At 37.0% G+C, this 25,834-nt stretch overlaps 1 protein-coding gene across 11 annotated transcripts in view; it reads left to right on the forward strand.

Annotated features, from left to right (window-relative positions):
* The window catches only part of DENND1A (DENN domain containing 1A), a 190,621-nt gene that overhangs the window by 40,074 nt on the left and 124,713 nt on the right, over window positions 1-25,834 (forward strand). For 9 of the 11 annotated variants that reach the window (XM_084493738.1, XM_084493743.1, XM_084493741.1 and 6 more), the window contains exons 4-5: window positions 11,728-11,777; window positions 14,473-14,592. In XM_084493738.1, the coding sequence (XP_084349864.1) occupies window positions 11,728-11,777; window positions 14,473-14,592 (170 nt within the window). The remainder of the gene's footprint in view (window positions 1-11,727; window positions 11,778-14,472; window positions 14,593-25,834) is intronic. The other 2 variants (XM_084493746.1, XM_084493747.1) reach the window with 1 other exon arrangement.

A 25,834-nucleotide genomic window follows, 5' to 3' on the forward strand; every position in this document is an offset into this window, starting at 1 on the left:
ATGTTGTTTTAATCTTAGTAATATGTAGAAAGTATCTTTGTTTTGTTAAAATAAGAATAAATTCAAGCTTCTAATAATAGGGTCAATATAGGCATATTAAAATTGTCAGCTCGTGTTAGTACACTAGGTCGGCCTTGTTATGGTGGTTGTTGCATGCACAGCAATAGTGGGAAATGGTGCCCTTTGCAAACAGCAGAATGTAGAAACAAGATCAAAATAAACACCAGCAGGTAAGTGGAGTGGTCAAGGTTAGGGTTAGGAATTCATCTCAGATATGCCCCGTCTATATTAACTGTCGTGGTGTAGTTGAACAACACCTCAGTTGATAAGAGACCGCTTTTAAATCAGGAGTTCAGTGGGATGAGTTAGTTCTCTAGCTTAAAGATCTGAATAGCTGATGGCTAAGTTTATTTTTAAGAACTACTCACCAGGCATTGTTACTGCTTTGTCTTGCAGCACTTTCTCTTCCTTAATGTTTTCTATTGCTACTTCATTGTAGCTGTACTATTCAGCCTCTTGTTTAATGAAGTAAGGAGAGCCTTTGTTTTGTAGCTCCAAAAGTAGTCATTAATGCTGTAAAGTTTCCTGTGTATGTGGAGGAGGGAATTGTTCTTTGGATTCTTGCTCTTGCAACTTGTCTACCCATACCCCAGTGTATAAATGCATAAAAAAGTGAAGCTAAAGCTTCGCTGATGGTGTTGTAAAGACAAAAAGCAAGCGGAAAATAAAAGTACAATTTTTATTTGCAGAGCATTCTGTGGCACGTAAAAGAACATCAAAACACACAAAACAGCTTGTGCTTTGTTATTTAAATGGATCATCTTGAATTCTTGTAGCCAGGTGCGGAGGCTGTGAAAGGGAATTCTAGGAGACTGCTGTCACATGGGGTTTGTTGATTTCTGAGGTGGAAGCAGATTTCTGTGATTTATTGTTGACAGCAGATGGACTTCCTAGAGTTTGGGTTGAGTGGTGGTGCAAGCCAATGTCTAGGCATGACTTTTTATTGGCTCCCCCTACAACGCTGAGCTCTAAGATCACATCATCTGCCTATTTCTTTTCTGAAGAAAGAATTTTAGTATAAAATGTTGTTTCCTAAAGAAGTCAGCAGGTGATTTGCTTCTTCAGTAACACCAAGTATTCAGTTGTGGTCTTCTGCACGGCTTTCAGGCCTGTGTGCAGGCCTGAAAGTTTGGGGGCTGTAGGGATGGGGTGCCCCACAGAACACATAGTGCAGAACCCGTGCGGGAGTGCTAGTGAAAGTAAGGGTGCTAAATGCCACGTGTACTCAGTTCCCAGTTACTCTAATGTAGAAAAATAATAGAATACGTGTTCTGGAAGGGATATATCTTTTTAATACTTTGCTGTTCTAGCTGTGAAAGAGAACTAGTGTGTAAGAGTGTGTAACTGGAATTCTGAGATTTTAACATAATTTCCCGATGCTGCCATTTTTCAGAGCCATCAACATGAGGCCTGTATTGGCATGCTTGCTGTTCTTTCTAGTATGTCAGAATAATTTCATAAATGTACAGTACAAAGTATTTAGACTGTGTGATATGTTAATTGAATTTCCCAAATTATTTTGCATGTATTATTCTTTGTTCTTTCTTCTTCCTGGAGGAATGATGGGAAGATAGCCTGAAAGAAAGGGTTTGTTGGTGATTGATAGATGAGATTAATTGCTGTTCACATGCTCAAATTTTCACACATGTCTGCATAGCGGCTTAGAACTGGTAGCATATTATAAAGAAAAGTTGGAAACTAGTCTCTGTTGACACAGGGAAGTCCAAAGTTCTTAGCTTTTTACTTGGAAAACTTAATTTCCACATACACATTTTACCATCTTTTTATGTATCTGTTGTCTCCTCCCTCAGCCCTCTCCCATGCGAAAACCGCTTTCCACAGATAAAAACATTTTTATAGCTTTCAGGTTTTGGTTCAGTATTTCATCTAGCATATTCTCATGTTTGGAAATCTGAAAGCTGTGAAAATATTAGTAAATTTGAAATACTGTATCCTCTCACAATGTTCGGTTATCTAAGGTGTTCGCTGACTGAATCTCATTTCTTGAAAGTATAATGTTAGAAAAGATTTTTTTGTCCCTGGAGGCACCGGTGTCCTCATGGTATATCATCATTTTCTCCTTCCTTCTCCTTTAGAGAATTATCAGAGGTATGACGTGAATATAAGCCTGAGAAATGAGATCTCCTGAATTTTAAAAATTGGTCAACTGTTGCCCCCTTTGGGATAGTCATTCAGTTTTGATATGTTTCCTCACCAGCAAAAAGTAGCTAACACCTGCTAACACAGTCGATAATTAACTCCATTAGTGACTAGCTTTAAAGCACCTACAGAGCTACATGTTCTTCTCTCCAGCATTGAGGAAGATCTTGGTCATCGCAGATGGAAGACATTTGTGAGCTGGCAAATCCATGGAATTGCATCAGTCTATGGTGTTTGATGGCACTGTGCTGGTATATCTGTAGCATTTTTCTTAGCAGTCATATTTAATTTTTTTGAAGACTGTTCTAAGAGTGTTTTTCCATTTTCTTTAAATACAATGCCACTATAAAACTTTTTCTCATTGCTTCTCAGGAATTATGTATTTTGCTCAGTTGTTGGTTAGAATTCTTAATCTGGAGTTTATTTTCTCAAAAGAATGGCGATAATGGAGAATTTATTATTGAATTTATGATGAATTTCTGGAATTAACAAACTGAATTCGGTATGCACTCAGCCATTTTCTTTGGTAATCAGTGAAGGAAGAAATTGGAGCCTGGTGTTATTCTCTTATGCTTTTTAATACTTTGAATTTCTGTAAAAAATATTGTCAGTGAAGTGACTTAATTTTGCAGTGAAAGATGGTAGAATTTCTGTAATGATGCAGGTGGGAGAAAAGTGGTGCTGAAGTCCTCCTCTTCACAAAGGTGAAGAAGTTGTTGATGGCAAATTCTTACCTTGGTTTCTTAACCATAGAATTCTGCCGTTGTCTTTAATTGGACTGTTTGCTTTCAATATCATGAGTTTCTTCAGATCTTTTTTCTTTAACCAAGGACAGGAGTTGATTTTTAATATTTACAATTCATTGAACTATTTTTTTCTTTGTATTTGTCTTTTTAAATTTCTTTTTAATTATTTTTTTTTAATTTGTCTTTTTTTTTTTTTTTTCTTTTAGCTGCTTGGTTGTTTAAAACATCATCACAATTAATTTTTCTGTTAACTTAGCTTCCTTCCTGTTGTGCCTGGGTGCTGCAGAAGTGTATGTGAAATCTTTCACCCAGCTACAACAGATTACAGTCTTTAAAAGTCAAAACTGTTTTTCCTGCACTACTGGAAAATGAATCTCCTGTTGGGGCTAAAGTACAATGCAGATTTACAAAGGTGTGAAGTGGTTACATAGGTGGGATTTGCTTTTAGTTTTTAATTTGGGTTTGGAGTTCTGCCCCTTCTCTTTTAATGTACTATGTTTGTGTGGATGAGTTCTAATGCTTTGCGATATCTGCTTATAATAGAGATCAAATTGGCCCATTCTTCTCATGGATACGAATAAAAATCTGATTGGAATAATACTTTCATAATGGTTTTCTATGATCCTAAAGGTTGTATTTGATAAACAGAGCTCACTTCCAGACAGTCTAGCAGATACTGGTTAAGCATTTTTACTTGCATTTATTTTTAAAAAGATTGGACAGTGAATGAAGCAGAAATGATTAAAAATCATGATCTAGCCCATTTTATGTAAACAGGGTATTTCTTTTGTGAACACACCTTGTTAACTCTCCGTTGCAGACCTTTATTGGTGCTCCTTGAATAATTTGTTTAAACTGCGCAGTACAGATTCCTTATTTTAGCACTAAGACTTACAAAGGCTTCTTTTAGCAGCCTTTAATTTTGTACTTATGTATGTGACATAGCCTGTGGCTGTGATCTCTGCTGTGAATCTGCAGTTGTTTTGGGATGAAAGAAGAAGGCAGCTGGAAACTCAGTAGCTACATCTAGCTGTCTACCTAGAGAAGGCCTTGATTTCAAGTTTATCTAAACAAGCTCGACTAATCCCAACTATCTAGGGGGATCCACTGTCAAAACAAGCAGCATGGCCCTAAGGCAAACACAACCATACAGAAATGAAGGCTGGGACTTCCAATACTCCAATGACTGCATACTGGAGGCTTTTTTCCTGAAAGAGTAAGAGAGGTGGAATTTGCATAATGCCTTTTCATTGCAAACTTTTGGAAAGCTGACAGAGGTCCAGCTTATAGCTCTGTAGCCACAATACAGAGTCTATAGGAGAATCCTTGAATGACCTAACCATATTGAAAGAAAAAATGAAAGCATCGAAGTATAGCCAAGTGAGTGTGGAAAAGAGGGCTGCTGCATTGTCTAACATCTGCTCTACTTCTCGTTAGTTTTGTTCTTTGGTATTCTATGTGGACTTTGGAGAAACCTAAGACAGCCTAACATGAATCCTATAATCTTCCTTCTGAATATTTATGTAGTGTGCCAGCCTCTAAGCTGTCCTTTGCATCTTCCTACTTCCCCCTCATTTTCATGCTCTCAAATGAGGCCAACATTTCAAAAGCTAAATAAATGTTTGTGAATGTTTATAAAAGATTTGCATAAATTTGTTCTTGTTTGACAAAGATCACTTTTTTCTTATGCCAGTTCTGAAATTTTTTAAAGGTTTCAGTGCTTGTCTTGACAACAAAGTCCTGCCTCAGAGAACAATGATTGCTGATTAAGTGGGTATGCAGTGGGAGCTGAATAGAGCATTTGAGGCGATGCCTAAAAGGGCCAGTCATCTTAAGCCAGAATTATAATATTTAACAAATGCTAACCAATGTATATATTTAAAGCTGTGGTTTTGATGTGATATACCTGGGCAATTGGCTTACAGTACGAGTACTATGCAATTATCTTTTCACACCTAATCTTTTCTAAATGTTGAAATGAAAATATTCCTCATCTTTAATCGCTATATGTTTAAAATAAATTCAATCCAATTACTATTCTAGCTTTCCGATATTAACATTTCTTATCTGCACCAATAGATCAATGTTTATGCATGTAATTGGACTTGATTTTTATGCTTGTTTATATAATTTTTCAGTTCGTTGTGATTTAAGACTGCAACAATGATTCTTGCCACAACAGCTGTAGATTTTTTTTCAATGTTAGCTAGTATCCATTTGTCTTAGAGGAAAACTAAATCTGAAATTCATTGGAGGGATTTTAAAGGCACTTAGTGAGGAGATCTCTTTGCAGGACTGCTTAAATATTTAGTTCAGCTTTACTTTCAGCTTTTTTATAGCAAAAAAAAAGAGTAATAGTCGTTTTGTTCTTTTGTTCTGTTAGTTGAGAGGTTGAAGTTGTCATTAAGACAAAAACTAGAGCTACTTCTCTGCCACAGTTTTTATCACATCTGCTAGGCCTGTGTCCCAGGAGGAGCTGTGTGGAGCGGTGAATTCAGCGTAGGCCCATTATCTGCTGGCTTTGCGTGTGTTGTAAAAGGAGCGAGACCTCAGGGAGGCTTGGAGCCTCCTCCCGTGTAATGTCCAAATCAGATTTGAAGGACTGGTGGCAGGAAAGCTTTGGCCTTGGGGTGTGAATTCTAAGAAACAGAGTCACAATTAGGTTTAAAAAATTCAGGGATTTTCAGCTTTATCATGAAATATGTTTTTAGTAATGCAAGTAGAAAAGTTGCCCATCTGTGCACATATTTTGTATGTTTAAAATATTTAAATGATAGCAGGCCTCAATATGCTTAGGAAATCTTATTTATTTCATGCTGATACTCTTACAGTGATTGTGTCTACAAGCATTTTTTTTTGGTTTGTTTTATTTTTAAAGAATAGCATTTTCCTGAGGACAAGTGGTCACCTTGAGTGAAATGATAGCATTTCATACGGGGTACCCTTCTGCCCCTGGCCTCCATACAGGAAGAAGCAACTTCTGTAGGAAAAAAACTCATCTAATTCAAGCTTTGTAGTTGCTCAAAATGAGGTAGTGAATTCCTAGAACACTACAGGACCAGTTCATCTATTTGCTTCTAGTTGTGTTGGGATACAAGTAGCATTACAAAAGTCAAGATAAAACTAAATTAAGGCAATTTAAATTAATATTGCTAAGCAAATTATGCACCTGGTTATCGGGTGTAGAAGGGCTGTTTAGAGAACTGATTAAAATTTATTCTTACAATATTTTGACTGTCGTAAAATCTAATACTGTTCAATACTGCTATGAGATATAAAATACTTCCATGCTAAAATGCATTCCAGATGAAATTTGATACAAATGTTTCACAGACAAGATTTTATTTATTTATTTATAAAGAATGTCTGTCGTATCAGCTCTGCTTTAAAAGAAAAAAAAATCTTTAAAATCTAGAGAAGTTATGCTTTTAAGTTTATTTTCCTTTGCTTCCTGTACTTTGTAATCATGCAAAAACCTCAGCATTTTGGTGTGGCCGTGTGACACCAGCCTCTCCGTGCACTTCTTTTAATTTGAGAATTAATTTTTATAAGCTGTTTGAATTGGAATGCTTCTGAATTTTAAGTACATAATTAGATGGCATTTGTTAATTGATGAGAGTCTGTAATGATAACTTCAGGAAAATCTAATGTAAGATAACATAAGCCAATACTACCAATAAATGGAAATTGAGCTTTAAATCTTAAAACACAAGATTTATTGATCTCTGATGGTTACTCATAGCTGTCTTCGTTAGTGACCAGCATTGCCTTCTTACACTTATATTCTTTAAATAAAATTATGATATGTGACTACCTTTTCCTGTTCATTGTAGGTAGTTGCTTTGTAAAATGTTGTTTAAAGTAATAGCAGAACTTGTTACTGAGGTGCTTATTATTGAAGTGTGTAAGGATGTTCCCTTTCCTAGGGAACTGAATTGAATTTCTGACTAGCTCATAGGTAACAGGATTTATGGGGTTCTAGATTGTTCTGTACTTTCTCTTTCACTGTTCTTGGGTTTTAAGTAGCATTGTTGCTAGCTTTATGCTGGTTATTTGGGTGCACTGGCAACTCTTTCCAATTCTTAATCCTGTTGTTCTATTGCAGTGGATGATTTAAATAAGTGTTAGCTTAAAATTTTGCAAATAAATTAAAATATAAAAGCAGTCAACCAATTTGTGGTATTAAGGTAGATTAAAGTCCAGCCCAAATTTCAAAACAAACGGGGAATATTTTGCTTCACATAACATCCACTTCTGGGCTGTACTAACACTTGGGCTGTGTTCGGATTTGGTGATGTTTCTGAGCAGAAATAATGAATACACAAAACATTTAAGGTCAGTTTCTCTGTTAGTACCTACTTTCACTTCATGGCAGCTTTGAGTTTCTGAAACTCAGTTGCTTTGTTCTCTAATTACCCATTGAAATAGGTGTCACAAAACCCACCAGGGCTCCCTCCAGCCCTCGGGGTCGTCTCTGTCCCGCAGTGGTCGGATGTGTTCTGGGCCCTCTTGGTGGCATCCGTGCAAAGAGGATGCCTTTCTGCTGGTTCCTTGGACAGGGACAGTATTTCTGGCTGCATAAGATGAGGACTCTTTGTATTTCCTCCCTTCTCTGTTTGGTGTTCAACTTCTGGCAGCTTTTTCCTCACTGAGTTGTCTCTCCATGCAAAACCCCATCGTCTTTGCAATGCTCCATCCTCTGGCAGGGTTTGAATTGCCCTGTGAAAATGCACGTGCTTCTGGAAGGCTGTTTTTCTGTGACATTGCCTCAGCTAAACCTCTTCTCTGGGTTCTGGATAGCCTTTTCAACTTTGCCATGTTTTTCCTCAGGTTCCCCAGTAGGTTTTCCAAATACAGATCCCCAACCTGGTGTTTCCTGTGGTGTGTTGTTTCCCTGCTCTGACTCGCATCAATATTTGAGTGTCTTGCCTTAATCATTAATATTTTCTCAGGGATCTCTGCTTGTGTTTAATTTTGTTTCACTGCAACCTCTACCCAGCCTTCTTGTTCGCTTTGACTCTCTCTGCTGTGTCAGGCATCTTTCTAAGGGCAGAGGTGTTGCCAGCCTGCTGTCCTTGCATTGGGCCATCGCTTTGCGTTTGGTTTTAGCAGTTGCACTTGGCTGGTGCTGCTGCTCGCGGTGGTTGGTGCTGCTGCTCGTTGGGACAGCAGTGGTAAAACAGCCCTGGATATTCAAGAGGCTCCGAAGTTCTTCCTTAGACTTGAAGGTGGAAACAGTGAAAGGTTTAAGAGTCAGATTTAAAATAAAGCTTGCATATTAAATTCACAAGCAAATACACAAAACATTTTTTTTCAGCAATGTTGAGCTTTCTGTACTATTTCCTCAATATAGAGATAATTCAGCGCATAAGCCAGGAGTGTATTTAACAACCTTGCTTTCCATACGCTTTTAAAGTGTATCAGTGGGGGGAGGGAGGGGAGAAGAAATCGTTTCAGAGACTGCCTCACCTTCATAAATTGCTGTGTGACACAAAGGGCTGAGCGCTCTCTTCCTGGCTCATTTATTTTGAAAACTTTGCTACTGAAACCAAACTTAATCAATGAGCTCTGTGTTGTCTCCGATAAGTTATGTGCTGGCTTTATTGATTGGGAAGGATTTTAGAAAACCCATGTGGGGTTTATAATGTCAGCAGTGTTTTGATTATGAAAAGCGTCGGAACCCTGGGACCCGGAACCAGGTGGTGGATGTCCTCCAGCCGCCGGTGACACGGCTGGGCTCCGTCCCTCCGGGGACACGGTTCATGCCCTGCACTTTAACTGTGGTGACTGCCTGCTATAGATGCACTTTTTGCTCATTAAAATGTTAAAAATCAAACTGCATGTAAAAAGATTTGTGAAAATATAAACTTGGGGATTGATCCAGAAAACTGGCAAGGGATACCCTGGAGAGAAGGGTTTCAGCTCCTGGGCAATTTACGCTTATCAGCTGCGAGCCCTGGCTGGTTTTTTGTTGTTGTTCTCTGCTTGGTTTTTGGTTTTCTTTTTAGGGGGGTTGTTTTAGTGACATTTTTGTAGGTTTTTCTTAAAGAATATAGGCCTAGGGGAATAAAATAAAAAAACACTCTAGTGATACTACTGCTATCCTTCATGTCAGGTAAAAACAAAAGGGATTATAAGATGCTGCATGGAGGGGTTCTAGCTTTTATTTTGATATTTTTTTGTTGTTGTTTGGGATCTTAAAGAGGGAATGATTTTTCTAGGACATGAGTAGCCACCCAGCTCACGACAACTTGTAGGAAGTTGGATTCTGTGTAGGCAGTGCTAATCTTTCAAACTGAGCAGTACTTAAATTTAAAAAAATACATTTTTATAGTAATGAGCTTGCAACTTGAGCAACAATTGAATTGGTATCCAGTAATTGTATTTCTTACATGCAAAAGATCAGCAGTTTTGCTAATTAAAACCTAATTCTGTATGTGATTTATTTTAATAGTTAAAATTTAGAAATAAGTCTGATCAACCTGTATTAGTCTCAGTTTTTCAGCTGTAAAACAAGACAGATAGATAATGGTATATAACAAGAGGCAAAATATGCCCAATAACATAAAAGCTACATAATAATATCACTGCAAAGCCTTTTGTTGAAATGCAAGGCTTTGTATAGTGGTATAAATTCAATATATTCCCCGTTGAAAAGAGAATTTAATTTTCTGTGTTTAGGAAGCCACAAATATTAAGAAACAATTGCAGAGTAAGTTCTGAATAATGTATTTTATTATCCTACAATAACATGATGCTGATGAAATGGTAACATGTTTTATCTCAAGTGTTTTTACTCGTAGTTATAGTAATTATTAAAATCATCATCAAAATAATGAAGAGGATTTGTTGTCCTACCTCGAGGTGACTGATGACTTTCCAACACTGTGGTTTTTTTTTCAGAACTGCATGTAGTGGCTACTTTGCATCTTAACAAACAGAAAAGTGCTGGTACTTTGAGGAGAATGTGGATTGATAAGGCCAATAAAAATATAGGCATTTCTTACTTTCCTGTAGTTATAATTTTTAAAATTCTGCTGTGTTTTTTTTTTTTTTTTCCTATTTTATGGTTTAAGATTTCAGTAATGGGTAAAGGAGAAGCATGGAATAATTGAAATTTGTGTACTTTTTGTGCAGAAGCAATTGGTGCTGTGCAGGAGGCTGTTGATTCTAGTGGAAGTCAGTGAGGCTGCACAAGGATGAACCCAATCATGTTAATGAGGTCTTTACTATCAAGGCTTTGTTTTGTATCAAAATACATATTCCTGCAGAGTTTGCTCTGGAACCTGTATAGTTGCTTTGCAAGTTTCCTGCTAAATTTGAAAGGAGGACAGCTCGTTGCTTTACATGCCATTCTTCAATAGATTCTTTCTTGTTCTTTAAAAACAGAAGGTTGTTAAATAATCTATCAATAAACTGTCAAGAAGTCAAAGTTTCCTTATCTGTTTCTGCCTGAAATCTTAAGAACTTGCCACATTTTAGTTGTCAAGAAACCTCCAAAGAAGAGTCTAGGAGCAGTTGAGCCTGAAACCATTGCTAAGGATGGGATGTGCTTGCTTGAATTATGTAGGAGGAACATGCTCTTGCAAGGGAGTCAATATGTTTTCTGCTTCATTGAATAGGTTATTAGATTGATGTAGTTTATTTGCTGAATGATGGCATTGGTTTTGGAAATAAATGAAGCGAGAAGCATCAATTTAGTTATTGGTGATAATTTATTACTATTGGCCAGAAAAGCATTGGATTTATCAGGTTTGTCATTTAGTCAGGGTGATTTTCTTTCAGTTGAGAGTAGAAATATATTTTGTTTTGGGCCCTGAGAAATTTCATTGTGCAGGTGAATGGACAATAACTGGTAGTAAAGGTCTACAAGCTGGGTTGACCCTTATGGTGAATTTTGTATTGCAGAATTCAAAATTTGAATATTATAGAATGATACAAGGTAAGCAGATTACTTCTGTCTCTGCACACAACTATTTTGGTACTTGCGTATTTTTGCCTCTTTAATGCCTGTATTTATTTAAAGTTGAAAATGATTTATTAATTAAAAACATCGATCATGTGTTTGGTTTTTACATACGTGCTCTTTATTTGAGATCATACAGAGGTTATATTTCAAAGTTTCTCTGTGTGTGGTGCTGCTTTGCAACTTTTAGAAAATGGTTTGTACATGAAACAATTTGTATTTATTCTAATACACATTATTTTAATTGGTCTTTTAACGCTCAGATTTTCTTTCTAATAGCAGTAGGCAATGTTAAACATTCCTGCTATGAGACCTATTGGCTTTATCTTTTGTTATTTATCTTGCTGATGTTAGGAAGTATTCTCTAATCCCCCAGACCTCTGTTCCTAGGTAACAGGCAAAAGCTGTGCCAGCAGAAGTGGTCCTGCCAGGCCAAGCCCATGTGGTTTGGTGTTATTCACTATGATCCATATGGTCAGGGTAGAGAGTGTCCCCGGAGAGGTGTTAACACTCAACAACCCAACCTCCTCCTACCCTTTGGAGAATTGCTGGATGGCTCCTGCTGCCTGCCCATGTGTGAATCTTGATTAATTTTTCATTTTTAATGAAGTTTGATCATGTTTATTATTTCACATGATTGACTGCCTGGTACTCCTTCCATGTAATTGATAAAGCCCATATTTCTTCATCTGTCTCTTCTTTCTTCAGGGCAAAGTTGTGAAATTGTGTGATGTGGTTAATATTAGATTTATTGGTCCCATTAGATGTATAAATTATCTCTCTTTCTCTCCACAGGAAGTTCTACAGACTTTGACCAAGTTTTGTTTCCCCTTCTATGTGGACAGGTAGTGTTAGATTTTCAAACTTTACAAGAAAATAAGCTTGTCAATAAAACCACTGTAGAAAATAAAAACCATACTGTTCTTAATGTTCTGTCTGCTTGACTGTGATTTAAAGCACCTAAGTGCAAATTATAGTCTCAGAATCCCTTTTTCCTGGGGTTTTTATGGGCACCATCAAAAAAAAAAAAAGTTTTAACTTTGTGCTGTTCAGTGGCAGCAATAAAAGTGTGCTTTGTTTTACTTTTATGTAATATTTGGACATGAAAATGCTTGGATAGTAATTGTCAAATGTGCATATTAACATCAGAACTTTGTGTACATCTGTGTTGTATTTCTTAATTGCCAAAAGTTAGGCAGAATAATTAAGTGCTTTACATTTAAAGGCCTCTGGATCTTGTTGGAATTCTGGTGCTTTTAGGGGACTTCTTAATGCAGCTTCTACATTTTGGAAAAATTGTAGAGTAAGTTCCAGTGGATACAACAAACTGTTGGAGAATATTTAAAATTTACAATAGAAAATACCAGAACTTTAAAAGTTTTTGTTTGTTTGTTTGTTTTGTTTTTAGTTTTGGTTTTAAGTTATTTGTGATGACTTTGTGGTGAGAAAAGGCCTTCAAATTTTGAAAGGTTGCACTCTGCTTGTGTCCTGCAGCAGCAGCATTCAAGTGGTTGGCATCAGTTGTCTTAGGTCAGCTACATGTAACACACTGGATGTGTTTGATAAAATTGACCTTAATTATGAGTAGATTATTTAAAAAAAAAAAAAAGTCTTGTTTCGGTGAAATTTGAGACATTTACAGCAGAAATTGATTTTCTTTATAAATCAACATCCATTTATAATATTGCTTCTTGTATGAACCATTGTTCTCTTTTTTTTACTTTCCCCCTCCTGCCCCCTAGGCTAGCAGGTGTTTCTAAGTAATCTTGAAATGCTCTACGCTAGCTTCTCTGAGTTGTGGTGAAATCTCACTAAGCTTCTCTGGAGATGGGAGTCCCCACCATAAAACCAGTGCTATGCTTTGTCCTCCCACGTCGTAATCTGGGGCTGGAGGAAGCTGAAAGCTTGAAGGGCTCACGCAGATGATGTGGTTGACTCAGGTGACCTTCAAAAGCCACAGATTGTCCTGATAATTTGGAATCACTTTTTGCTGATCTTTTTTCTTTCTTTAAGGAAGGGAGTGGAGAAGTAGATGTGTATATATTTTTCTTACGTACGTGTTTAAGGTAGCTGCCTTTTTACTGGACACATTTTTGGTTACTGTGTGTAGTTTTATCGTACCTAGGGTTTTGTTGTACTTTTATTTTTTTTTTCCCAAGCAATATAATGTAATATAAGCAGTGTCCAGCTCTAAATTTTCTTAGCTAACAAAGTGAATGAAATAGCACCTACTTATCTACTTAAAATATTTTAGTCTCTTAATATCACAGTGAGAAGATATTTCAAAGTGTATCGCCCCCTTCCTCCAATGGGGTTTTGCAAAAATACTTTGGTTGGGGTAGGCAGAAGAAATGACATCTTTAGACAGGATAGTGACTGGATAGGCTACCTTATGCTAGGAAGAGCTGACAACTGAAACTTGAGCAAGACCTGCTCATCAGCATATCTGTTTTGTGCAAATCACATAAATGTAAGAATTTTTAGGTTCGCTTGCTTGGGAGGAACTTATCAAGTGGTTGCAAGTGTTTAATAACCAAGCCTCTCCCTGTGCAAGTGAAGCATGTTTTTTCCCCATTCCATAATTTTAATTGTCAGCTAGAATGCTTTTCTCGCATGCAGTCTGCTCTCAACCTTGTTAAAATTAAGCGTATAATCCCCTTCTAAAACACCATACTAAAATCACCATAGTAACATTACATCCAAGCTATACAGATAAAACACAACACCAGTAAAGGATTTCTGGGGGTACCCTCGTAGCTCAGTGAGCTTTATGGAAATGGTTGTTCTGTTGACATTTAGAATTTAGTAGGATGCTAGTACTTACGCTGTCTAATTTTCAGACTGCTGAAATGCTATTAAATGTCTTTTCTTTTTGTTCATCTGTGAATGTGGAGTACTTCTCAGTCTCCATCACTGCGTCTTTTTCCTTCCCTGTTTGGAACCCCCTGAAGGTTTCTGCTTTCTGAGCTGGACAGAGCCATCTGTCTGATCATGGTTCAGGTTGAAGAACACCTTGTAATGATGTATGTGGCACGCTTACAAAATTGGTAGATGGATATGTAAGGCTTCAACAAGTCTATATCCAAGTGTTGAACAAGTATGTTGTTAAACATTTTCTTGCTCTTTGAGTAAACAAATTCTCAAATGAAGAGTAATAAATATTTTGTGTTATATGAGAGAACATGGCTTTGGTTCATACAGTATGTACAGCTTCAAAGTTTGTAGTTACATTCTTTTTCATTTAACGATAAATTCTATTTTGTATTATCCAACCATGCTTAAAAAATAACATCTTTCCCAAACCAAACCATTTGCAGGTTTCTAGAGGGTGTATACTCTGTTTAATTTTTCAAAACCAAACAAACAAAACAACACAAAATACACTTGCAGACAAATAAACCAAACCAAACAAACAAATCCACCAAAACAACCCTTCTGCTGAAGGAGGAAATTTTATAGATTCGATAACTTAGATTAGATACTTTTGATGTGGAGTTAGCTCAGCATTAAGTTTTTCCTTTTTATTCTCTTTATTTTCAGCTATGCAGTTAGCCAAGTTGGACAGAACTTTACATTTGTCCTTACAGACATTGACAGCAAACAGAGGTTTGGATTCTGTCGCTTATCTTCTGGGGCCAAGAGCTGCTTCTGTATCTTAAGGTAAGTCAATGGTTTAGCTTTTGGCTGACTCTGGGAAACAGTGTTTGACTTTGTGTTGTTACACTGCAATTATGATTTCCAGCTGTTCAAAATTATTTTCCTATCTGGTCCTCAAAGTCACTGCTCTTCTGCAGAAGTGATGCAAAGTATCTTGCACTTTGAGTTCCTCTATAGATAACTGTATGTGCTTGTAGGCAGTGTTCTTGAATTAACAATGTGGAAAAAAGAAAAAAAAAAAAAAGAATATCTCTGCAGTAATTTGTTACAATATTGCATAACTGTAGCTGTTATCTTTAGCTGTCACAACTGACCTTGCTAAGGCATTTTGTGGATATTTGTATATGCAAGCTTTATTAACAAAGCATCTGTTGGTAGTTGGGGGAATGTCCTCCGAGCTGATGCTGGCCACATCTTAAAGTTTGTGTGTATGAGCTTTACCCTGTCCTGTTGAGGGTTTTGTGGAGTTTGTCATATACAGATGGCTGGTGGAAGTTGGAAGCAATGCGTTTCACATAGAACAGGCAAAGATATGCTCTACCAGAATGTTTTTGATGACATCCTATGGTGGAAGTTCTTGAAATACAGCCTGTGATTTTCTACTTATATTTGTTGCAAGAAATGATGCAAACAAAATCGGGTTTCATATCTACCAATATATCAGTTCCATTAAGAACTTTTGTGGAAATAAAGATATCTACATGACGTCTCGCTTATTACTATCATTTTATTATGTAATATATTATTTGAACAAATTTAACAGTGGTCTGCCTTCTGCTTTTTCAAGTTCATAAGAAATTGGAAGCTTTGGACCAGTGATCTGGGTAAAGGTAGTTGAGATCTAACTTATGACCTAGGTGACTGGACAGTGTCCCAAGCAATCCCAAATGAGGACAATTTCCTCTTAGCGACTGTAGCCATCTGTCTCGGTTGTCTCTGGTTTGCTCTTCATGGGAGGGAATCCAGTGTATGAACAAGAAGAACTTGTCTTTGGCCTGCAAGTACTGTGCGTTGCAAGTGGCGGAGTGGGACCTTCTGCATATGTTTTATTGAAAACTATCCCTCTGGAGAGTTTTGGGGATAATGTTGCAAAATATTAACAAGCTATCAAGTATGAGGACACTTCTCCCTTGATTGAGTTACATACAGCAGTGCCATGGAATTGACTTTGGATTGATGTACAGCGAGTTTGTCAGTGCCATTTGTGTTTGCAGTAGATAGGCAAAGATATCAACTGTTCGTTGTCAGCACTGCACTGACAGCAGGGACAGGGACCCGCTAACCAGGCGGTCATTGAAGAAGTCTAATATTTGGAGAAATTAGTGTTAAACCTACTAGAATTACTAATTAATTGTGTGGGAGGCAGGATGACAGGAGTTGTGTCAGTATCTTCATTCTGTCTTTTCTTTAGTAGAGATTTCAACTAGTAGTGGTGGCGATCCAGCAGTATGGACCACATCCTGAGGATTGGAAGGTATTTCCGTAGCTGCTTCAGTGTAGCTGGGGAGCTGATTCACTGTCAGGTGTGAAGTGTCTGGTTACTTAAAGTAACTTTTGCTGATTAATGACAAATCAAAGGGGAGACACCATTTAAAAAATAAATCTGAATGATCAGTATGAGTCCCTCCTTGATCTCTCCTGGATAAGAGTACTTTGCTGTCAGCTCCCTTATGTTAAGTGAATGGCAAGAAGAAATGGAGGAGTTATGTTGTAGTTAAATGCCTTCTGCTTCAACTCATAACCAAAATGGAAAAAAAAATAAAAAATAATGCAGTTAGAGCAGTGGATGAATTCGGTCTCTTAGCTTCCTCTCTGTTTCCTCTTTCTTTTGCTTCCTCTACTTTCAGCTTCCCTGCCTGCTTCAGATAAGTTAATTTTAAGAACTTGTTGGCTAGATTGCTTAAATTTTGTCCCACGAAACTGTTTCTGAGCTAAAGGTATTAAATTGCCTCAATGTACTTACTGGAGATTGCTGGCAGCATTCTCTGATAGGTGTACATGCTTTGTCTCCACTGGATACTCAGTGGAAAAAGAATGGCAGCAAGCTTCAAGTACTCCTTGTTATGCTCAGCAACAGTATAAGAACTAAGTGATGCTGTTTGTCATCAGATATATTACATGTTTATCAGCCAAAGGTTTTATGGGTCTGGCCATGGTGAGAGGCTTTGGAGGTGGAAAATCACTACAAGTTTTGGTTCGTCATTGAAGAGGAACAGGAAAAGGAAATTCTTTTCACTCAGCCTGTGCTTTAAAAATTTCAGCAGAGCTCTGGAAACAGTTGAAAGCTGAGACGATCCTCAGAATGCCAGAAGTCAAGGTCTGCACCTTGAGATTTAAAGTGATCCAGAGACTTTTTCGTGGGGATGCAAAGGAGCTCAACTGCAGTACAGTTACCCATGTGGATGTACCTTGTGTGGCCAGTAGAATTCTGCTTTACAGAATAAGTCTTGTGGCTATTTTAACCAGTACAGTTTAGAAATGTGTTTTCAAGACAGCTTTCATAATTGTTGCAAGAAATTGCAACTTAATTTTTCATACTATTTATACACTTCCATAATTAGTTTTGTTCCTGCTGTGGATACCACACAGATTTATGGAAATCTTTGATTGGTAAATTAAAAACTGCATTGTCTGGGTGTTCTAGGATTTTCTTTTATTGCAGAACCACCGACTCTGCCTCTCATATTCCTTTTCCTTTTTTCCTCGCTTGATTTCTAGCTAATCACAAAACTGCAGTGATCAAATAATGCATGTAACACCGAGTTGTAGAGCTCTCTTATATAGAGCTCTCTGTAGTATAGGAGCTTACTTTCTGCATTTCAGACAGCAGAGGGCGGACAAAAGCACAGAACAATTGTCACAGATGGTTTGGTGTGGTAGGTTTTCATTTTTTTAGGTTCTAAACAGTAACGTGCCTTAAAAAAGCAAAACCACAAGATCATCTGCCATACATCAAAATCTGGTTAACTTGGTGTTCTGTGCTACCTTTTCAACGCGATACCTTACAAAACTGAAGATGTACTTTTAAGATCTTTTCCTTTCTAAATGATGAATGCATAATTCTGAGCTTATTGAAGAGATGTAGTATTCTATTAAAAAATAATAAAACAATAGCAAGCATGCACAACAAGATGTTACCAAGCTGTTGTTTCACATCACATTCTGAGATGTCTTCTTCAACCCCTTAATCAGGCGTATCCCATGCTTTTGGTCTGGAATTTGTTTGTTCTTTCTTCTCATCTCTTCTAAGTTTTATGTGTGTGTAGATGCAATGTTCTTTCATTAGGGTGAAAGAATCTTGATGGTCTCAAAGAGGTACAGAACTTGTTCTTGATTGCTATTTCCCACTAATTGCAGCATACTGAAAGATGACAAACATACTAATCTACAGGTATGATCTCAGGGATAAGAAATAAAATAGCATAATTTTCTTTCTGCTTTCTTATATTCCTGAAGTATACAAATACTTTATGATTCTTAAAAATTTGCATGTTGAGGCTCTTAATTTTAATTTACTCATTGCTTTAATGTTAATCTTCTCTTACTAGCTTAATCATCTTTTCAGATGTCTATCAACCCTAGCTATACTAAAATTCTGCTGAAGCTGGCCTGTTGGTTATGTCAGGGATGCTGGTATTCAGTGACTCAGCCATTTCGTCTCTTCAGCTAGCCCCTGAGATCTAGAACTCTAACAACACAAACATCGATGGATTTAAAATTCTTCTGATGGGAAAGTAATACAGAAAACAATCTGTATTAGTATCAGTAAGTGTACCAAAAGTAGTGGAGCGCTTTATTTTACAGTCTGGTTTCTTGAAGGCTACGTTGAGAAAATTTTGTTTATGGTCTGCTCATAGAGGGGACAGCTAAAAACCTCAGAGCTGAGGTTACTTCGCCTTAGTATATTTCGTAACGGCGATGTTGAGTGTGTGCTAACTATTTGAGTGCATGAAGTAGTTCAAACGTGTCAGTGTAATCACTTCAGTTTATGTAGCAATGGAATGATGACTTGGATAGCTCCATTTTTTTCACATAGCTAAAAACCACACGTATGTTCACCAAGTTAGCCTTTATATTAAACATGTACTTCTCTTACTGGAAATGTGTATTTGAGGTTTAAAAAAAAATAGCTAAGAAATAATATTTTCATATTGCATTAACTGTACTTTTTGTAATAAGTAGGTTTAAGGCTTAGAATAGTAATTTTATTCTCAACCATTCAGCAGAATAGTTTTGTAGTGAGGTCCTTGCTGTATGCTCCCTTATTTTTCAGTTAAGTTTCTAAGGCCAATAACATGCAAAACTGAATTTAAAATACTCTGAAATTAAAAAGTGTTTAAAAAACAACACCCACCCCACCGCCAACACTTCTACAGTACAAAATAACAATCATAATAAAACTGCTTTCAATATTTTTGAAGACGTGTACCAGGTTGTGTAAAAGACTCAATTGTTAATCCAGTCTGGATTATCGGTGTGGCACAGTATCAAAATCTCTAAATTGTTCTATGCGCAATTCTTCACTGGTTGTGTTTAAATATATTTTTCCAGGATGTCACTAAGCTTTTAAAACCTTACGGTTTATTAGTTCTTAAATTGTAAAGCTGGGCAGGATGTCCATTAGGGTTCTCCATTTCCGAAGAAGTCAAACCCAGAAAAGCTGGGGCAATGGGAAGTCACTGTACTTGCAGATACCACCTCTGCAGATAAATACGTTGCCTTGATAACAGTAGTTTCTCCACTAACATGATTTTGGTCAATCACGTATTTAATTTGAAATACTTACTTTTTCCAAATAATATAAAAACGACTTTGGGAGGTGATAGGTAAATGGTGCCAGACCATAATGATGTCAGTTAATGACTTTTGTCTAGCTTCAAGTTTTGTGAAAGTGGAAAATAAGAAAACGTTGCATAGATTTGCTTTGGTTCACCAACTTACTGGGTGATAACCATGTGGAACTCTGATTTAAATTTTACTTAATTTGAAGTTTTCAGCGGGTATTCAGCTTTTGTACCCAAAATGAAAATCATTCTTCTGAAGTGAAATGCAGAAACGTTTGTGTGGAAATCCCTTTCGGCCAAAATAGCTAAGCTCTGCACCACTCTTTTTCTAAGATAAAAAGAAATGAATCTATAATAGTTTGTGACAGATGGCAGAAAATGTAACTAACTGAATGTGATTCTGTATGGAGTTATTTGAGGTTTTTGGTGTGATTTGTTGTGAGTTCCTCTCCTCCCCCCTTCCCTTTCCTTTGATTGCAGTCTTTGTCCATTTATTCTTAGGATAGAATAAGATTTCTGAGCAGGGGCCTCTCTTGTGGTGCAAAGTGAGAATTGTTTTTAATTGAGCAGAAACATGTGGAAGGATCAGGAATATCTCAAGGGATTACAGAAAAATTCCAAATTTGTACTACTTACAGCTTGTGTTTAGAGCGAGGTCTGCTGGGAATAAATGTTAGTTAGTGTGACCTGTGACCTTAAAAACTGTTGACATGGATTTCAGCCAGAAACTAGCCACAGAACTCCTTTGTTAAGCTCATTCATAGCTCCTTGAAAACTCTAGTCAGTGAAAGTTGCCAGCTCAAATCTAAGGAAAGCAGAGCTCTTTTTTTCTCTCTTCCCCCCCCCCCCCCTTTTTTTTTTCTTCCCATGCTTTGGAAACAGTGGACGCCCCTTAACCAGCAAGACTTCTTTAATAGGACTGCATCGCCTAAACTTGATTGGAATTGACAGCTTCCTGGCTCAGGCTTGCCAACTGGCAGGGCATTGATGCATAGGGGACAAACAGCTTTAAGGGCCTGGATACTACTGTTTGTGTATGTGCCTCCAAAGTGTAACACACTTCTGTTGTGATACCTTCTAATCTAAAGAAAAAATATCCCAAACCCATTACACTGCTTTTATTTCCATGTCTCTTTCAATCGTTTTGGGGGAAAGAAATTGAAGATTTGTGTTTTTGTTTTAAAAGAATTGCCATGTTGTCTTCTAGAGCTCTCCCTTTCCACTGATCTGGCCAGAAGCCACAGGAGAATATTTATACTTGAGGGGGAAAAAACGACACTTTGATTTTTAGAATTTTTTCTTTTTTAACAGCTGTATCATACTTAAAAAATTGTATTTACCCCACTATAAAATGGTTGAATTTACAAATCCTTCTCCTTGTGCCTTCATTTCTTTACAAGTTTTTCCACTTAGTGGATTTTGTGTGCTCAGCTGATTCTGTAATATGATTCATTATCTGGTCTGCATGAAGGCTCACCTGATTTAAATTATATTTTGGAAGTAGAATGTACTTTCACAACAATAAGGTATGTTGCTGCTACGTATGTGTAATGATAGAATAGCTACAAAATGGAATGCAGAAAGGAGAATACAAATTTTGCTTAATTGCAAGTTAAATAGAAGTATGCAAAAAGAATTATCTTCATGAAGAATCATGGAGCAGATAGCAGGTAAACTAGGATTAGAGATCCTTAACTGAGCTACAAGTAAACTTTATGCTATTTCTCTACAGTAGGGTAAAATCCCATTAATTCAATACCATGCACTTTTAAAATACTCAAATATTGCAGTTTTGATTCAGGTATTTCTTTAAGGCTTGACTGTAAAAGTGCACACTTTGTGAGGTTGATGCATCCTTTGGAGTAGCTTTTGTGGAGTTTTGCTTTTTAAGGAAAAAAGAAATGCAAGTGTGAATCAACTTCAGTTCTCCCAAGGACAGGGCAACATTAGCCATTAATAGTCGTATTGTTTTCTGGGGATGGAGAAGTGGGGGAGTGGAAGAAACTGGAAAGTGCTCTGCCCCTGTAGACCTTTCCTTCCACTTGAAGGCATGAGATTCTGGCCCTCTTCTTACTTTTTACCATCCCTTGAATTCTTCTTGGGCTGCAGCCCCAGCCTTTGTAGCCTTGGGGGCTGGACTTCCTACTGAACTCATTTCTGATCAGCGGAAACAATGTGAGTATTACTGGATTCCACCCACCTCCCAGAGCTGACTTTGCTGCCTTCCTGTGTGTGCCAGAGAGCATTTTGTTTGTGGTGCTGAGTCAGGCTGGAGTAATTCAGCTCAGCAAATGCTTGAGACTATAGAAATTCTTTACTAACCTATGGAAATTACTGGGTATGCTAGAGCAGTTGTTTTTGCTGTGATTCTGAAATGTTCTACAGCTTTTGTGAAGCAGTATTCACACGTGAATAAGGATGGGCATCCCTTTCTCACATTATCTGGATGAAAGTTTGGAACATTAAAAAAGTACATATCTGGAATGCATGCTCTGACCTATTGTTAATAGGAATTTTCTTCTGCAGAGTATACAGACTGTCCCAATAATAACTAACAATTTCATGTTTTTCCCAGAAGTGGGAAGGGTGATCACTACGTTTCTTCTTGTTAACTGAAAATTCTTACCCAAGTCACAGTTTCTTTGTGCATTTCTCCTTTGCATGCATACAAGTAGTTTAATAGGAAGTCTATTTTGTATCTGGTGAGAAAGCAGTTAGTCCTTTTATTTATTTAATGCACAGCAGGAAAAAAACCCTGCTGTCTAGCTGTGTGCTGCTTTGAGGGAGATACAACCCCAAACCATTGTTTAAGCTTTTCTTGTTTTCCTACTTGTGGGTTTTTCATTTCTTTTTTTGCCTGGTTACTATTCACAAGCATTGATTTCAACAAGAACAGATTGCAGCTATTTGTTCTTTTTTTTTCTTTCCCTCCCCTTGTAGTCTTACCATTGGTATATGTAGATAACTCAAACTGTATTTAGAGAATCTTGGAATGAACTGGACGATGGAGAAGGGATCTAGCGTGGAGAACAAGGTGGCACCAGGACTGCTGAGTTCTGTATCCAGTGCTAACTTGGGACAGTACCTTATGGAACTGTGTTCAGACCTTTTTTAGGGGAAAGAAGTCCCAGTCCTCAGCAATTGCAGTGTTGTCTGTCCACTGAAAAAGTACTGTGCAATTGCAGAAAGCAGTTGCTTTTGTTTAAGGCCAGACAGATCCTTTTGTTCAAATGTGATTTAGAACAGGACATGGAAATGAATTTATGGGTTCTCTGCCATTAAATATCTGTGCCTCGTCAGGCAGATGTCACTTGCCCATTGTTAGATAATACGGTGCTGCATTGGCCTAACTTTATATTAACAATCTGTGTTTTCAGCACTTTGCTTTTTCATTTATTCAACAACATTCATACTTCGTTGTGTTAAATGTAATAACTTTTAGAGGGTTGAAACGTAAATGTTCCAGATAAATATCAATATACATTTAGAGTTCTTTGCAATCCTGAAACACTAAGGTAATCATTTAAACACCATTTTGAATTAGCAGACACTTTGCTAAAGCAAATTGTACCTCCCAGTGTTCTTTTGTCCTTTTTCAAGTGCACAGTAATTTCTGATTGTTCAGTGTCCTGAAGCAGTAGATTAGTAGTTCACGAATGGGCAATAAGCATTTAAGGTTCTCTTATTTCCATGTGGCTATATGGAGTGCTGAGATGTTCTCAAACAAACGAGGATTCCTGTATTGAGAACATGGTGCAGAGGAAGGTAACAATTATGTGAAGTTACTGGGGAAGCCGAACTCCCCCACTGTGGCTTTTCTAGACACGGATAAGAGCTGCAAATAGAAGGAATCTAATGGAAAGGATTGAGTTTGTGTTTCTTTTGGCATCTTACTTCTCTTTCAATTGGGTAAAACAGATTTTACAGCATAGTATGTTGCAGGAAGTGAGAAAAGTCAAGACATAATAAATATTAAGATGCTCAGCCAGTCTGTGTGGAAGTAAATTTGGTGATTTCATCTCCTTCATTGCCAAGAGGTCTAGAGCAACCTGCACCGGGAATGACAGCCGTGAAGAACAATAACCTCACCGAGAGGGGCTCTGGTAGCCACCTCTGACAGGTTGCTGTGTCTGGTGCTGCTTCTGCTGACAATCTAGATTGTGAAATACCCCTTCCAGTAAACGCTGTGACTCTGCTTAGCATCAGTTTACTTAACCAGGAATGAACTGTAGACGGGAAAGAAATAAGCTCAGTCTGAAGTGCAAGCAGTAAAGTCAGGGTTTATTATTGAGTTGGTAGACAAGGTTTAAAAGGAATGTGGATTTTCTCCGTGTGTACAGTTGTTAGATAGAAGACACATTTGACATCATTTAGACTAGTTGCAGTGAATGTGCAGTCTCATGACCATTACCTTCAGTACTTTTATTCTGGTAAGCCAAGTAAAATATGTTTGGTGTGCTTTGTCTTGATATGATTAGGTTACGTTTAGTTCATTGCAACCTGTGTGAGATTAGTGCTTTTAGTGATCTTTTAGTGATTTATGATTTTTTTTTTTTTAAAGTTTATATATAATCCACTTTTTTGAAAGGAGAGGTAGAGAACTGATAATGAAATCTGCCTACAAGAGAGGAAGAATTTTTTTTGCTGGTTTGAATGTTGCAATTACAAGTCCAGGCTGCAAGCAGTGACTGTAGATAACCCCGGAGCAGTGAGATCCTTTGGCTTTATTTTTTATTTTTTGACTTACTTTATTTTATTTATATATATGTGTGTGCGTGTATGTATAAATAAATCTTTAGCCTGATTCTTTTCCTTTGCCTTTTTGCTGTTAGGTTTCTGGATAGACACAGAAAAATATCACTGTCTAATTAAATTAGAAAGAAAGTCCAGTCTTTATTTTGTAAGGATTTACTGTAGTTGTATGTTGAATGAAATGATAATAAGGAAAAATCAATGTTTTGCTTCCATATGTATCTGTATGATACTTTTAAGCCTTCCAAAAAGATGTTTGATAATGGCTGCAAATGATACGAAACACTTTTTGGACAGTCTGTTTGGTCTTTGTGCTGTATCGACCCTGGAATCCCTGTACTTCTTAAAACGCTTCAGAGATGAAAGAAAATAGCAAACTGATTCTATTACACGTTGGCAAAGGCCACAAAAAGTACATGTATAAATCATGAGAAATTGGATCCCTCTGATTCAACAGTACAACAAAATTGTACCTAATAAAAATGTTGATATTGAGCCTCTGTCTGCCTTCTTCATGGATTTTTTTTTTATACATTTTCTTTTAGCGGTGGGTTCAACACATACCTTCAGTGTAAGAGCTGAAGATGCAGACATTTGTCAGTTCCTTTTCACATTCCTCATAGAGAAAAGAGGAGAGCATGACTTGGAGCTAAAGTCTGAGCTGCTTTCATGGAAATTGCAAGCTATAGCTATAGCAAAACAGTTAGACTTCCTCTTCTGTTTTTGAGAGGAAATTGATCTAAAGTGGCTTAGAAAATGAGAGAACTCCATGAATATAGTGTGTAGGGGTGGAAGGGGTTTCCAGTTGTTGCAGGCATTTTACTTTGACTTGACGTATTTATAAAACAGTTTACATCTTAAAAGTTCAGGGTTTTTACTCCCACTGATTTGCTTAAGCAGACACTGGCTTTTATTTTCAGTTACTTGTCAGAATCTGTATGGAAAAGTGATGAACCTAGTAAAAAGAGAGCTTGACATCAATTAAATTTAGCTATCTGCTTTGTGTTTCTGTTCTGATACTGTTTCCAGTATAGTTTTTCTAAACTTCCTGTAGTTTTTTCCTTATTGTCCTAACAAGTTTTACAAGATAGAGATGAGCTATTTTAAAGTAAAGTTTCAAGAGGAATAAAATTTTATTATCTGCTCATTTGCTGCCTTTCATTTTCATTTCTCTCATTAAACCTTTTCCAGACTCTCTTTTTTAGAGTCTGTGAGAGAGCCTGTAAGGCTGCTTTAATGTCTCTTTTTGTTCTAGTGTCTTTAAGTTTTGAAGTGTCTCTAGAGTTGTATTAGCTTTCTCAAATGATATTATCTGCAATATGAATAAACTACACGTACTAAAACAGTATTAAACAGAGAAGAGCATTTGATAATGCATTTTTTTCTCTTCCAAAAAAAACTGTCATTAAAAAACTTCAATGGAAGTTTATTCCTTGTTTTTCATGGTCCTCTTATAGATGTCATTATTAATGCTCATTCAAAATTAATATGGTATGTGTATTTTATAAGAATGTGCAATCATCTATGTATATGGGCACAATATATGCAAGCTCTATATAAATATTTTGTCTGTAAGCATCTCTCTAAAGAGGAGTGTCACAAACCAAGAGAAGTCTTAGAGAATCCTGTTGATTCTACATATGGATTGTATTTTCTTTTTTATTAATACATGTGAAGTGTGTGCAATATTTTACCTTCATTGTATCTTT

Source organism: Aythya ferina (assembly GCF_964211825.1).
Source record: "Aythya ferina genome assembly, chromosome: 20".
Lineage (NCBI taxonomy): Eukaryota > Metazoa > Chordata > Aves > Anseriformes > Anatidae > Aythya > Aythya ferina.